Here is a 17,019-nt window from a genome sequence, read left to right as displayed (position 1 = left end):
TGTACTCTGTTACTCTGAAGAAAACTCTCAGTTTTGAGAAGCCTTTGACCACTTTGTAAACGTTGGATACTAAAGCAGCAAAACAGTCTCCCTGCTTCCATACGCTTTGCACAGGACACCTGTATGTATAAGGCAAGATTCTGCCCATGCCTCTAAAACCAAAGAAGTTATCGCAGTACCACTATACTTGCCTTTTTGTATTTTATTTTTTTAAAATGTCTACAACGGGAACTCAGTAACTCACACGTGTCACTGATTTTTATTTTATTTTTTTAAAGCAGATTAAAGCAAAAACTAACTCATGTGCAAATAACCTGACTTCTTCAAATACACCAACTCCAGACAATGCTCTTTTCAGACTCATGCTATTCATTAATACAGCATTTACAATTTGTGTCAGTTCCGAGGCCTCATGGCACGTGCACAGCAGCAGAAATCCCTGCCTAAATATCCAGGTGCTGGTGGTTGGTGCTCCTGTCCTGCTGTCCAAACAACACAACAGAAAGACACCAAGACTCAAGAAACTAAACCACTCCTGCCCCTCTGGCAAGTAACCTACAGCTTGTGCTGCACGTGCCAAGTTGCTTTCATTGCAACATTTGATCAGCAGAGTGACAATGACAAATTGATGCAATGTGTTAGCAGGACCAAACGCTTTTTGATCACGCATCCTTATTTCCCCATATTATTCACTGATGATATTAAATTTATAATTATAATAATTATTTTGTAAATAGATACAACTGGAAAATAGATTAAGCACTCAAAGGTTTCTGGGCCTAAAATATATAAAACTGAAAAGATGAACATCAGTGTTAAATGGGTTTCCATTGTGAATCTATGTAATTATAGACTAGTCTTTACTTAACAGATTGGCTTCTTGTGGGAACATCAACCCTCATCAAAGCCAGAAAGACCCTCACTATACAATTTAATTAGCTCCCTAACTTAACGAGCTTACTATTTTCTTGTAAGGTTCACAATCCCTACCAAGATCTGGATTCTTGGGTTTCTCATGTTTAACGTTTTGTTATTTGCCTTTGATGATCCTTCTGATGGTGATGCAATTATCTAACCCATGCCCTTGTATTCTTATAATTAGGCATTAGATAACTTGGTTTTAAAAGGAAAGAAACTGCACATAAGTCACGTTTTGTAAGGTCTCAGAGCTCTCCTCCTAGACTTCAATTCTGTTCATTATGTTAGATTTATTTTGGAAGACATTGGCACGACTTGAGAACAAAAGAAAAGTAAGAAGTGGCAGCACCCTGGGACTATCAGAAAAAGAGAACCCAGCAGTTACACAAGCATTTTCAGATAGGGGACATCTCTGTTACCAAATCTGCTGCACAGTTCCTCTGTGGTGCTGAACAAATCTTCCTCACAACCTCAATTCTCGGTCTGTACCACTATTTTTTTTTTTTTTTTGGTGGCAAACAATGCACTGACACCAATAATGGATACACAGCGGCGCACTGAGATAAGAAGTTACTATAGGTCATTACTGCAGTTAAGTAATGAGCAAAATAACAAATATATAAAATCAAACTAGCAAAACACTTTCCTTCCCTAGAAATCCATTTTGGAGTGTGCATTATATGAACAATCTATTTGGAAGAACACTTGTATATACCAAATTATTGAGATTTTTGCCTATTGTCAAAATAGTGGAACAAAAGTGCAAAAGGACGAATTTCTGTTCTGGTCATGCAGCAGCTTTAAAATTCTGCCTTAAGTACTCCCCTAAATGGATTTGTATCCATTCTTATCATGCATTAATAACTGCTTGACTTTCCTAATACTCCATTAGAAGAGTGCAAACATTTTATGTTACATTAAAATATTAAGACAACAATAAAAATCAACAATAAAAAACCTAAGATCAGTCTACAGCATTTCAGGAAAAAAAAAGAAGTCAGCATCACCAAAAAGCTACCTTGAAACTATATATGAAAATAATCATTTTCTATTAACGGTGTACAAAATCTGATCCAACACACAAATCTATGATTAAAGACATCCTAACGGTAGGTCTCAAAATTACTCCATCAACACTTGAATTTGAAAATAACAGATAAAGAACGCATGCCACAAAGAAGAATTAAAATAATTTAAATAATTAAAATAAAAAAGAAAAGCTCATTTGGTTTTCTTTGAGGCTTAAGAACTTTGTGAATTTTCCTTGAACTCTCATTAAAACATGACTCAGTTTTTAACTGCAACAATCCTTCAATCTTCCACTCGCAAATGCTTCCCCAGTAATGACACAACTATTTACTTTCTGCTTCACCCACCCTGCAAGATTTTCTGCACAGCATTGTTGGGTGGAGGACCAGAACCTTACCATTCTTCGAGCATTTATAAAGATCCACTACACTTTGGTTGCGTGTGTTTGTCATTGTCAATGAAAAAATACACAACTTGCCTTAGGAAAGTTAGCCTTTGTCCAGTGTACTTTTCCAATCATTTATATTCTATACGAAAATGACTTTTGTTATGGCTGTTTTGCTGTATTCTTTAGACATATAAAACTCGTACAGCAATTCTTTCTGCTCATATTTACAAAAGCACTCTCTTTTCCTCAGATAAGATTTCAATACAGTGGATAGAATGGCCTTTAAGAAAAAAAACCAACAAAAAACCTTTCTTCAGCTTCAATAAAAGGGGTACTTGCGATTAGATGCTACAGGAGGCAGAGCATTGTCCCCATCACTGCAGCTCCTCTGCAGAACTTACTCCCTGATGTTTGTGTTTTAAGAAATAAAAGCAAGAAACAGGGATTGTGCAGATGGGCTCGAAAGCTGACCCATATATCACCCCCCCACTTCTTACCCAGATCCATGCTTTTTGAGGCTTTCAGATTAATTGATTCAGACTGCTTGGCTGGTGTCAAAGATCTGAAGTTGATGTGCTGATCTGTTAAATACACTGCTGAATTTATGATAGAGCTGCAGGGAAAAAAAAAAACCAAACAACCAACCACACGTAAAATATTTAGGCATCAGTTCAAAACAGCAGTGAACTAATTAAAGCATGCACAATATACATGTGTTTCTTCCTCCAGTTGCTTGCAGCCATGCATTTTAAAATCAAGTTATTGATCCTCAACTTTCATTTGTGAGACTTAACACTTCCAGTTGTTTGTTTTTCATCACAGATGCAAATATAAATGTAAATGCTTAGTAATAATTGCTTTTACACAATTCATATTTTATTTAGCAGAAAAGGAACATACTAGTACCTGCTAGTATTTTTTTTCCATTATGCTACTTCTATTTAAACACTGAAAGCTAGAAAAATGCTGCCAATGTACCTGGCTCAATTCTACTTCACCTAATAATATATTTTACAGCCTTGGACCACATCTCTGCAGAGGCTGGAGCCTGCAGGTCTCATGGAGGGTACCATAACACTCTGGAAAATGCTAAGGTACCATGGTTTGGTTTGTTTTTTGTTTGTCATGTTTTTAAATCATTTTACTTCAAATTAGGCAAATATCTAAACATTTCAAAATTCCACCTGAGTGAAAGTCCAAGTAGCTTTGACCTGTGAGGAGTCAAAACACCTCACTGCAATGCATCTGAAATCATCTGTGTCTCTTTGTTATTCTTTAATAGAATGTTTTTGCACCCAGCTTGTTGAAAAATTAGGAATGGATTCTAGCAAACAACTGCAGTTGAGAATTTAATGCAGAGTTCCTTTAGTCTATGTAGACTTTTATTTGTTTACCATGCCATACATACCCACTGGTATAGGCCTAAATCCACTTTTTGTTTTGTTTTAGAGTGAGATTATGTTTTGGGGTTCTTTTTGCTTTACTGAACACATGGTGGGTATCATGACCCATAAATAGGAGGAATACTGTAGCTCATGAACAACTGAAATGAACAACGTACTAAAATGCTAAAATATAATTCCCAGCTTATATTACAGGGTTGTTCAGGTGACTGTAAAAACAGTGGTCCAAATTTTTACAAAATAAAAGTGATTTTAAAGTCAATTAGAACTACTGTCACAACCACTCACGAACGATCAGGACTGTAACTATTAAGAAAAGCTGAAGTCCAACCTATTATTATAATCGTCATTCAGCAGATCCTCACTGGGATGTGGTGGGAGAGGCGGAGGGGTTTCATTTTCACCATTGCCACCATCAGACGCTGGCAACTCTGAAATAAAATTTAAAAAGAGGTTAAATAAGCCGCAGAAACAAGTACATTACACCAGTTCAATGATCAATGGCTGGACTGGAAGGCCTCAAGTGATCCTGAAGTGAGTCACAAATTATTCAAATCCCTAAACTAACTAAACTAGAATTAAAATCACACCAAGCAGAAAATATGCCCCTTGGGATTTCCTGAAGAGCTGATTTTCAGATTTGCATATGCATAATTAAAGATAAATATAGGGAAACTTTGTGCTTATAGTGAAGTTGAGTGCAAGGCACAAATTACTCCATGTGAGTGGATTTTCACTTCTACATAGCTGCATCCTAACTGACTGTTAGGTTCATGCTTTCATCCCCTTTGATGGGGGCATTTACCACCTTTCCCATGCAGAAGAGAACCACATTCCGAGCAAAGAGTTCAGAAGAAGTTTTTCTGTTATCCCATGGCAAGAGAAGAAAGATGCATTTCTAAATGACAGTCTTCATTTTCAAACTTGCCTTCTTTTACCTTACAAAAGGCATTCAGCTCACACCAGAAAATTACCTGGGACCAAGAAAAACATCAACTACTCAATTAAACCATTCAGTGGTTTGCTAAGCAACAACACTTACGTACCTGCAGTATTTAATATGACTGCTGTGCCTGCTGTAGGCCAGTTCATTATCATCTTGCAATTTCATCTCTTAATCTAAAGGTCTGATCTTATAAAATAAGTCCCTGTATTCTTCATTGTAGGACGTCTTCGCCCCTCCAAAGCTTAATAGGAAATGTGGACACTTAATAATTCTTGAATTTCAATGGACAGACAAGTGATTTAACAATACTGACATACAATACTTCCATGTGACCTGTTCTGTTGTACTCAACATTTCTAGTCTTTTTGCAGAATCCTGCATGAAAGTATTAACCTAACTCGAAAGAAAAACTGTTTACAGGGAGGGGATCAAGCCAGACAGCAACAGATTACGTTTATTAGGTAAGAGCACTGAGATACTTCCCTAAATGCAAATAAACAAACAAAAACCCCAGCAAAACTACACTATTAACTCAAGAATCCTATATAACTCCTATTGGCTGGATAGCCTCCTAAAGATCAGAAAGATAAGAAATAGTTTAAACCCTGTATCTCAGGAACAGTGAGAATGTCATCGGAAGAAAGTGAAGGTGAGTAGACGAGGAGAAAAGTTCTAACGAGACCTTAAATACGCATTGCCAGACTGATGCAGAAAACGGGTACGCTACCTACATGTGCACAATGGCTTTTTGCATTATGATCACAGTCCTGCAGCTTGCAATTTAAGGACAGGAAAAAGATGAGGAGTAAAAAGGGAAGCCCTGTCAGTGAAAAGAACTTAGAACAAAGCGAAACTTGTACTGCTCAATGCAATTAAATTATTTGAAAGATAAACCAGAAGATGAAAACAAATATTTACGTAAAAACACTGACTACTACCAAAAATAAGCAGAATATGAAGCTGTGCAAAAAGGTTGCAGGATATTAAGTATGCAGGAAAAGCAGGTGAAATTCCCTGTCAGCGACTGCAAAGTGACACACAGGAGTAGGGGAAAACTCTTGACACACAGACAAAGGCTATTACTTCAGCAATTACTGCTCTGGAACAAGACAACAGAAGTGCACTGGAATTATTTGAACGTATCTTTAGTGAAGTCCAAAGGAAACAGACATTTGGAGCCTTAAGAACATTCCAAACACTCAATCTAGAACTCAGAATTAATAGTGTGCCTAGTTCTTAAAGAGCATCTAAGGTTTCACTCTTCCTATCTGAAAGAGGATGTAGTGTAAATCAGAAAGGTGGCAAGGGGAGTTGGACACACGTAGCAACTTTTTTACAAGGAACACAGACTAGGATTCTTTGGTTCAGAATGAGAAGCAATAAAAGGGGACATGAGAGGAGGCTATGAATCATATGCATGAAGTGAAAAAGAAGCTCTCACTGACTGTCACATACACAGGAACCAGAAGGCACACAGTGTAACTATGAAGTAGCACACCTACAACAAACAAAAATCAGTATTTTTTTCTGCACAATTAAATAATTGAACTCATTGCCATGAGCATCTTTTGGGAACCTTTAAAAAAAAAAAATAAAATCAAGAAATGGACTAGAAGTTAGAGAGGTGTCAATGACACAAGAGTACAGACAGAACCTTTGATTTGGGAAGTCTCTAAACCACTGACTACCCAAAGCAGGAAACAGATGCTTGATGGAAGAAAAATAAAAAATTATAGTAAAAGAAAAAAAATAAAAAGGAAAGAAATCACACCACACCCTACACTGTGCCTCACCCTCTTTGAGTAGCCTCTGGTTGCCATACCTGGAGAGACTGAACATGTTTTGTAGTCATATAATTAGAAATCCCACTAATTGATATGTCATTTCACAAAGGCTGTTTGGTGACTGTTTGGTCACCACTTGCATTTTTCTTGCAGTACACAAATGGTACACACAGAAAAAGTCAGACTTCCTGAGTGAATCAGAAATAATCACAAGTGACCACAGCTCCCAGTAAAATGAGAGCAGGAGCAAAAGAGTGAGAGCATTTAACCCAAGAGGCAGTCGCTGGCTGGTCAAGACCTCAAGAAATGATCTTAACAGATCCAGAGCGATCAGAGGAACAGCTAAGCCACTAAACAAAATACAGATATTAAAACACTTTAGGAGAATAAATAGTTGAGTCTGTTAGTAAGATACACGTAATGTTTACACGCAAAATTTAAACATTAACTTAAAGTTTCACTGCATTTTCTATCTCGACATTATCACACATGGATGAAAACAGAGACGCTTGTACAACCGTGAAGACTCGGCAGTCTGTGGTAGTAGAGTTTATGATTATTCTACGATTTAACTAGAGAGATGACAGCATTTCCCCTATAACCATATATAACGTAGGGTTATAAGAAATATATAAGAACCACTAATGAAACACATTCCAGCAATCTTTCAACACCAGAAATGTAAAGCTGCTGGCGCTGAAGTATCATTTCTCAAAGAGGTTGTTCTAAAAAACACTGAATCTGTGCAACAGCTTGGCAGCAAAAGAAGTGAGGACCTGAAGGCAGCAAGTAATATTCATGCAAAAATAGAACAAACACTGGCATTGCAATAGTGGATCAGCATCCCCTCCCCCTTTATTTAAATATCCACAGGCAAGACGAAATGTAATGTTTTGGCTATAAGCACTTTTCCCCAGACATTAGTTTTTCCGGCTCATGTTTAATAAAAAAGACTCTTAAAACAGACAGTAATCTTAGCACGCCAAGCTTCAGTGTATTTTTGCTGAGCTTTTATAATAATTTTATTGGTAAGAGCAGTAAATGATACTGGAAATAACTTATTGGAAAACATTAATTGAGAAAGTGACATTTAATACAGCTCCTGTCATTAAATTCTTACATTAGATTCTGTACTATGTTAAAAATCTCTTATTATTCTTTGTAAAAACGTGCCATCCAGAATTCTACATCCAAGATGTGGATAGTACACCATCCAGTGTACTGTACAAGGGACTGTTCCTGCCTGTCACAAGAAGTTCACCATGTCTAAATCACACTTCTAAACAGACACGTAATCTAAAGATCCTAACAGAGGTTAAATGAGGATTGTGCACAGGTGGCGCATTTTGCCTTGAAGAACTGAGGACAAAACTTTACAAGAGACATTGAAAAAAATGTATGAACCAGTGACCGGAAATAAGTGACAGGCCCGTATGGAAAGCCGAATGTGCTCAATAATAACACTATGACTTCAAAATTAGAGAAATAGTTCTACAATGGGCAGGACTACTGCAAGCCGAAGTGTCTTTCGCCATGAAAATTTTGGATCGGAGCCTCCCTGCGGACACCCTGCTTGCTGCTGAAATGGCCTGTGCAGTTCTGCATTAAAAAATTTGACTCATCAAATACGAAATCTCTAACAGAAATCTCAATACAATGACATTTCTCTAAGTGCTAGAAATATCTCCATTATCTGTTGTCCACTGACTCCAATTCCAAGGTACTCTGACCAGGCCATGGCTGGAAAGGCCCAGTCAGGCCAAACCCCGACACCAGCAGCACTCAGAGCACCCTCGCCACATCCCACACTCATCCTCTGCTGAGGCCACCACTTCTTTTTGCTATAATGCCTTCTTCTCATCATCATTCTTTAAGGGCAAGTTGGGAATCCTTATCTGAAAGTAGGGCTCTTCCACATGTGTCGAACTTTAAGTGACAAGTTACCTGTTGCCATTCACCTGTGTGAATGTTCAATGTCTCCAGAGCAGTTGCTTACATGTTTTTGAAGGAATTGTTTCAAGATATTTGCTTTCTGATCCTTTGGGAATGGCTAACTCTACAGCTCCGAGGATGGCTGTTTTCTCCTGTATCTACACAATCAGCGTAAATTCCATAGAAGAATAGGTAGATCTAAACAAAAGGATCTGACCTTTGAATATTTCCAATGCTTGAGTCTATATTTCTTTGCCTGGAGTCACATTGTCTAAATACTGAAGTCAACACAAATGATTTACCCCTAAATTATATGGGAGTTTCTCCTGAGCTTTACAGATACGAGCTCTTTGGTTTTGGTTAAAAGTACCTTACAGAGTCACCACAGCAGCCTAGGAAATCACTTTTTGCAGGCCACCCAGATTCCACAGTTGTCTGGGGAAGCGGGAAAAATCCTGAATAATTCAACTACATCGAAGAAAATATTTTTTTCCTACTGTAAGGTATTTAAGTATGTGCTTGGCTTGAAGGATAAGAGCAGAGTTAGAAGGACAGGGGTCAAGACCATCTCTAATACTTAAACTTTGCAAATAACTAGTACCTTGCTGAGTCAGGTGAAAATTGGACAAATTACTGTCTGCCATCAGAAATTAAAGACAACAGGAAAGTAAGCAGTCTTAAAAGCTCTTATTTGCTTCCATATGCTCATAACATGTAGGTTCTCTCCGTCCAATGTCCATGACTACCTAATTATTTTTACTGAGTTCATTAATACAATTCCAATTTGTAAATCAAGGGCACATTTCTAACGTTTCAACAGATTTTACCCTGAAGTCTAAAATTAGCAATTATACTTTATGAATATAATGCTTTTGTATGAATTAGTTTAAAATAATCTAGGACATAATCTAAGAATCCAATGCAAAAATAACTGTACTCATTAAAGTTATATAGAAAATAAACATTTTGACAACATATATTTTGCACTCATCATTTGTTTTTTATCCAACCTTACGTGTTGGGGCAGCGAGCTAGAAACTGTTACTCAAACTGGAATTTGTGCCAGGAATCTAATTCACAACTTCTGAGTCAGCTCTCCCACCCTCGCTGGATTTTCAAGCCTCAAAGTAACAGTGTGTGCACTTACTCTAATTAACTGCTTTTCTAGTGGTTGTGGATTTTTAAAACAAAACCACAAAGCACCTTCTTTCAGTACAAAGAAGGATATCTAGAGATTACCTTTTATTCTTTCCTGAGTACTGCACGTTATAAATTGCGGAAGAATAGTGTCATTGCGTCGGGAAGCAGCTGCGAAGTTATGACTCCCGTCAAAGGCTGATTTTTGAAAGACTCCCTGGTCTGAGCGGTCCTAAGGAAAAAACAGAACCACACTTTGTAACAAAACAACTACACATTCAGCCGTCACTGCAGACAGTGCACAAATTCAGTGTAATGTAATGTGTTTGCTGTACATTGCTTCCTTTCAAATTAGAAACTTGAAAGTCTTTGCTGACCATGAAATAAGACAACATCTAAGCAATAACAATCATCGAGAATGATGCCCAAAAAAGAAGACTGTTTTTTTTTTTTTATGACCCACAACTGGCTTCATTCAAATTCTCCATCTGGGAGGGCAGCTTGTGACATTGTCAACACACGAACACGGGCCATGCCAATGGTATTTTTCTGCCAGCCAGCTGGTTCCCTTCGCTCAGCGACTCGGTGCATATGTTCTGCTGATCACACACTAGCGCGGTTTTGCAAGGAAGGAGTTACAGCAAACTCCCAGCGCAGGTCTTCTGGCTAGCAGCTAAACAAACCCTGTCACACCTCTAGGCAGCTTCTCTTTGCAGACATTTCTCCTCCTCCAGCACGTGCCGTATCGCCTCATTTATTCTCCTGAGCAGTTGCTCAAAAGAAAAATGGAGGAAAAAACATAATAATAATAATAATAATAATTAAAAAAATCAGAGTTTCTAAAACTGGGACAGACCCAGAAAAAATGTTTCTGTGCTTGTTATTCAAGGAAAATAGAAAACCCACACAGGGCAATATTATGGCTAGTTTTCAAAATAACCTTTATAGTTTCTATGATTTTATATCTGTTTTTTGAAGGGCTCTCCAACTAGCTTCTATTTTTAAAGTGCATGTTTGTTATGCCAGCGAATGTTATGTTAAATATACCATTCCTTAAATTCCGTAATTGCATCTACAGGAGAAATGCACGTATCTAACCCATATAATTTATTTGTAAAATTATGCAAGAGGCTTAATGCATTGGCAAGTGATTGCCTGCAAACCAGTGCGTAAGAAAGAACACCGTGTTACATCACCTTGCAACCTGCCTTTCAAGTCTAATAATAATAAAAATAAAATAACAAAAAAAAAGTAAAAAAATATTCTCTAAGTGCAGCATGAACCATTCAAAACACACACACCACACAGCCACTGACAATTACATTTCTTCTCATTACTGGAAATTCTTTAGTTTATTTAAGATTCCATACGTCGCAAGGTCCACACTTAGTACTTTCTCACGGATACTGCTAAACATTGAGCCTTGGAACATCCCAACTACTGCTCCATTCGAGACTTGCACCCGGCGTGATAGGGAGCCTTAAATTAACAGCAACAACAAATCTGCTTTTCCAGCTGTTTGATAAATGACACAATCAATATCCCAACAATTGATCAGTAACCAGCTTAATTAGAGTATTCAGCTTATAAAACACAGCCGCCATGGCAGACCTCCATTAGTGTCTTTAGCAATAAAAACAATAATGCACTTGGAAACGTATTCTCCTTTTCCCAGGCTGAGATGCAGTACTGGGGAAGCTGGTTTGGGGAAAGGAAGGAACGGGCAACAACCCATTTCTGCGATGGTCTCCAGACTCAAATGGAATTACAATCGAACCTAAAGACTACCCTATAAAAATTAATTCCTGTCTAAAATGCATTTGATTCAATCAAGACCTCATTATGCATTCTTCATAGGGTATGAGTCAAGATTATTTACCTCTTTCATACATCTGGGTAATATACAAAACTATACATTTAGCCGTAGAAAGCAGACTCTCACTTTTATTAGGTCAATTTGATGTTTGATCGGAAGTTGCTGGTTTGTTTTTTTTCTTTAAATTTTGGCTTTTGTTAATTGAAGAAAACTTGCAGGAATGAGTTTTATTTGAAGGTGAGCTATCTTTCTAATGTCACTAGAGCGTACAATAAATTCAACATATACTTTATAGCTCTTCCGTACAGCCTAATGCCATGTCACATAGAAAAGGAAAGCAAAAATGTGTTGTCCTCTAACATATTCCAGAACGGCTAATGAATACCTTTTTTTTTATATTTTCCTCGGACAACTGACCTCAGCGAGGCTTTTGCAAAGTCTCCTCCCAACAAAGTTAGAGCAAAGTGTTTGGAAGGTAATATACTTCTAAATCTATTTCTCAATCAATCAATGCCAGTAGTAAATCAAATAGAAAATTATCAGGAAAATATTAAGAGTTAATTATATTAGAAAATATCTGATTTCTCTTCCCCCTCTCTGATATTTTATGGAAATACACTCACAAACATGATTGTTCTTAACATTTCAAAATGTTCCAACAATGCTTATTACATAAGAAGCTTGAAATCATCTGGAATTCTGTAATGGGATTTACTACAATCTTTTATACTGCAAATCCACTTGTATGTATTTTTATTCTAAGGAATGGTACGGATGTTGAAAAACTATTAAAATATTTACTCAAGGGTCAAAATTAAAACTGGGGTGAGTAGTAAGGGCAGCCAGTATATAGCCATACATATTATCTATGTAAAGACGAAGAAAGAGTGTGCGTGTGTGCATGTAGAAATGAGAGGGAGCAAGAGATATCATAAAAGCAAACCTTTTCAAAATAAGAGGCGATTGGGAAAATATCAATTTATATGAGGTCTAGAAAACATAACTGTTAAAATGTCTTTCTTCTCTTATTTTGTTACCTTAATTAAGCAAGTTTTATTTTTATCCACTCCGAAACCCATCCTGAAGTACTAATGAGATGGAAAAAACAAGAGTGAAGTAAAATCCAAGTCACACTAAGACATTAAGGTCTCTGACCATGACAACGAAATCAGAAGAATTCAAATAATCTGTACCCCAGTTATTACCTTGAAGAGATAGCAAACACTCAAAACCACAGGAATGCATTAATCCTAAGGTAACGCTTTTTGGGACCACATCTGCTTTTGTTCTGATATTTGTCAAATTAAAACGAGATACAACTTTTAGTCTGGTCTAAACAGGAACAGCAAGACCAGGAGATATAGACCGTTACCACCGTGTGAATCCCGACTCCAGGAAGAACTCATTCTGCCAGATCTCTGTGACCAAGACTTTAGTTACCATCTCTTGTATGTAAAAACACGGGGACTGGAAAGACACATATCTAATAAATACATGTATTGCTTCACCTCTGGCTGCATCTCTAGTCTCCGCAGAACAACCAGCTGGATCCTCCCACGAATGTTCCCTTCCATGGACATGGAGCGCCTCAGTGTTTCCATCGCCTCGTGATTTGATTTGCCCAGAAGTGACTCCCCATTTACTGCAACGAGCTGATCATTTACTCGCAAACGACCATCCTACAAGCAAAAAATAAAACCAGAATTTTTTTTTTTTTTTTAAATCAAGAATTATTAGTCAGCAGTATTACATACAGGAAAGCAAGATGCAGACAATCAGACATTGCTTTCTAAAATTTAAGAAACAAGAGACCATATAGTACCAGGTCTTTAAAAAGAAAAAAATCTGTGTGTCTGTTAACAGGCCATTTTTTCCTCTATTTACTACATTTGGAGAAAAGTTCATAGGGCAACTACAAACACAGAAGTGTACACACACATACTGCTGTTTTTCTTGCATGTACAGTTTAATTTGTGTCAGTTCTAAAAAGAAAACAGGCAAAAGAACTTTTTGTTAGTTAAAAGGACCACAGCATAGCTGTTAGTATCCACAGTGCAACTGCAAGGGAGTACTGCAACATATTTTCCATGCGTTATCATCTGCTATTAGTCTGGTAACAAACAGCTCCAAAAAATTTGTCTTAACAGTCTCACTAGTGTCTATCTTGTCACAATCACCATACCACCATATGGGATAGTGTTGTCAGTTCAGAATGGTCATTAAGACTTAAGCATCCTGATTGTAATTAATGCCATCCATGTATTTTAACATCCAAACCTGCTGCCAATAAGAAAATCAGGGCTGAGCCATATCAAGTAGCCTATGCTTTGAAAACAATAATTCAGTTTCGTTGCCAAGGTTAACCGACGTTTGTGGGTGCAATAAAATTGTGGACACTGGTTTTTGTGATTTAGGGGTCCTATTGCTGTTATTATTATCTGTGATGTATTTCTTTTCATAAAAGCACGTGCAATGGACTTTTCTCTCTTTAACGAGAAAATAAGATCTATTTAATCAAGAGACAAGAGTTGTCAAGTTCACGGTTATCAGGCTGGCATCAGACCTCAAAGAAGGAAGATAAAGAGTAAGAAACTGAAGGACAGAGAAGGACAGAGAAGAAAGAACAGCAGAAGAAAAACTTGCACAGAAATACATTGCTTGGTGAAAATTAATCTGATAAGAAGACAGAAAGAATTGGGAGAGGAGTCAGTGAAGGAAAAGGAAGAGAAAGAGAACTTTTCTGGGGAGGTATGGGAATGAAGGATAGGAAACAGCAACGCTATTCGGAAAAGATCCTGAAACCTCTCCCACCTCTCTGCTGAATGTTTCGTGCCAACAAAAATTTACATACAGCCAAAGCCAGTAGGTCAATCCCACCCTTCCTCTATGTACAAAATGATGCCATCACATATGCCGAAGTTTAGGGAGAGAAGAGTTAACGTTGCTGAACAGAGAGTTTTATTATTTGCACATGTTGCAATTCCTTTGTGTTCTATCAAAATTCGCTGAAATGAATGGAGCCATTCATGGCAACAGGAGTTTGAGGAAAAAAGATTTTATTTTTTGTGAGTTTCTGTAAGACTGAAAATTTTACAGGTTCTCACGTTCTCCTCCTATGGTCCCACAGGTTCTTAAATTACTTTTTTTCCTTTCTGTCGATAAACAGGTATGTATAAATATCCGTTCAAGCTTCTTACTGAAGTATATCCAAATACACTGTCAAATACATATTGTCATGACTACATCTGTTGACTACGCAACTGTCCTGAAGACAATGCGTATTTTTAAAGGAGTCATTACAGCCTTAGCTCAGAATTGGCCTGATTTTTAATTTGCCTTGTAATCCTTTTGTACGAGAATTTGTATTTATTCGTATTTTAATGATATGTGTTCTTAAAGAACTTCTTTTGATGCACCTTTCTTCTTTCCACTCTTTTACATGCCCCACATAAATGCAGAGTACAACTTGAAGTCAACACTTCAACTACGATCAGATAAAAAACCGTGTGCGCGCTTTATAAGTGCTGATCAACTACACTTGCTAAGTCACCAGTACAAGGCAGGCTGGAGACAGCTGAGCACTGGTTTCACACACGTGCAGGTAGAAGTTATTTCACAGGAAACCCTTTTGCTATTTTAAAGACTGAAGAAAACAAACAAACAAAATATCCCAACTTCCAACCAGTTTCCAAACACAGATTTTCACACCACTGGTGTTATGGCCTGGTTTAGAAGCCTGAACTGCAAGACAATCTGCTTGGCTCAAAACAAGCTAAATGTTGTTTTAACACATTTCTTTCATCTCCAAAAGGTAGGGTTCTTTGTGGCTTCTGAGGAGAAAAACAGCATTTGGTATTTCAGCAGTTTTCAAATGCCGTATCTGAAACCGCAAGTGAGCTATTTTAATAAAGGGTGAAGTTACTGCTCCCTTTCTTATGCAAAAGATGTTGCTTTTTTAATGGAGACTAACAGCAAGCGGTAGAATCTCCCACCACATGGCGACCACATTCAGTCACAAGACTCTCATGCTTTTTACAGTAAAGCAGGGATAACAATGCCATGTTCTTCATGGACTTATGTTTTTAACCAAAGCATACGTAGTTATTTCCCTTACCACATCAACGACAGCTCTCTCAGAAGGAATTCCTTGATGGCATTTATTGGAATCATCCCATTTCCCCATCCACTGCACACAACACGCAATGTCTGCTGCAACAGCACAGCACACAGAAGCCCCGAGGAGGTTCAAGCTACATCATGTTTGATTTGAACAAATGCACACGCAGAAAATATCCCATCATTTCTAATAATGGCTCTGCTGCATTAGCGCTGCAGTACACAGCAAGTACCTGATCATCAGGAATGCATCGCAAGCGAAAAAGCCAGGATGTCTTGAGATGAACAAGGCTGAAATCCCTAAAGTTATGGGGAAAGATGATGCATTTAAATTGAGTCAAATGTTAGTTTTCTTCACATGAAAGGCTCTGTGTGATTACAAATATCAAGTATTCTAGTAACCTCTTTATCATAGGGATGATAAAAAATAGACACTTCAAAAATTACAAAAGGTGGTAAGAGGGGACATAATGGTTCAATCAGCAAAAGCAACTGTTTTTATTCCTGCAGGATACAGTGTTAGAATACCAACTAAGAACACTAAGACGTTTTTGTTCGGTTTTGTAGCAAGAGCGGTAAATAAGCACTAGGCCTTACTGTAGCATGTACAATGCAAGCAGCATTGGTATTTTGAAAAATCTTTAGCTAGGATAAAAAAATCAAAGTATAGAATTAAATACTTCAGTTTTTCTTTATGTTTTTTACAACTCCCTTACTGTACTTTGCAATGTCACTAACACACTACAGCTGGATTAACGTTTTAATGTTTCAAAAAACACCTTAAAAATATTGGCCTCTCTTCGGAACTTTGCTTCAGACCAATAACGGATTACAGTAACCAACGAAAATTGTCTGCATCTCATATGTAACCCTTCATTCTAAAAACATAGTGGGGAAATAAATTTAATGTATCAAAACCTTTACCCAGCATTAGAAGGGCTGAGCATATACTTCAGCAGTGAAACAAATGTGTTCTATCATGTCTTCTTTTGAAGACAAGTGGTGACTGTACAGACAAGGGGATAAAGCTCCCCCTTTTAATAGCCTGATATCGCAAAATCTGAACAAATTTTCAACTCTAAATGCAGAAGTGAGAAATAGTGAGAGAATTCTCATGTCAGTGGGCATTATGATTTCCTCCTCTGACAGTTTCCCAAGAAAACTTTGTGCACTGAAAAGCAAATGCACGTGTCTAAATCCATAATAGTCTGTTTCAGAGAGCTGCAATGAATTGCATGGGAAAATGCTCTGGACAACTACCAGCTGGAAAGAAACGCTTTTTACTTAAAAACCTGCTACAACAAGACATTTAAAATCAGAACAACAAGGACATCTTTAAATATTTATGCACAAATGTGTGCACACTTTTTAACGATACAAGAAATTTTATTAATTGTTAATACCCACTGATTATGTTTTGTTCTATATAAAGGCCATCAGACAGGAGAAGGCTGGTTCTCCATATATATGCAACAGTAAACTGTGGTTCTTAAGACATTGCCCAAACGACCGCATTCTGTGAGTACTTGTATAAACACATAAGAAAGATG

At 37.4% G+C, this 17,019-nt stretch overlaps 1 protein-coding gene across 4 annotated transcripts in view; it reads right to left on the bottom strand.

Annotated features, from left to right (window-relative positions):
• Nucleotides 1-17,019, bottom strand: part of PARD3B (par-3 family cell polarity regulator beta) — a 377,310-nt gene that overhangs the window by 172,351 nt on the left and 187,940 nt on the right. For all 4 annotated transcript variants that reach the window (XM_065637273.1, XM_065637270.1, XM_065637271.1 and 1 more), the window contains 4 exons: nucleotides 12,862-13,032; nucleotides 9,640-9,769; nucleotides 4,070-4,169; nucleotides 2,833-2,948 (listed from right to left, as the gene is read on the bottom strand). In XM_065637273.1, coding sequence (XP_065493345.1) covers nucleotides 2,833-2,948; nucleotides 4,070-4,169; nucleotides 9,640-9,769; nucleotides 12,862-13,032 — 517 coding nt within the window. The remainder of the gene's footprint in view (nucleotides 1-2,832; nucleotides 2,949-4,069; nucleotides 4,170-9,639; nucleotides 9,770-12,861; nucleotides 13,033-17,019) is intronic.

The sequence above is a fragment of the Caloenas nicobarica genome, chromosome 6 (genome assembly GCF_036013445.1).
Source record: "Caloenas nicobarica isolate bCalNic1 chromosome 6, bCalNic1.hap1, whole genome shotgun sequence".
NCBI classification, from domain to species: domain Eukaryota; kingdom Metazoa; phylum Chordata; class Aves; order Columbiformes; family Columbidae; genus Caloenas; species Caloenas nicobarica.
Note: the sequence above shows the minus strand (reverse complement) of the source record. Positions and strands in the feature narration are given on the sequence as shown.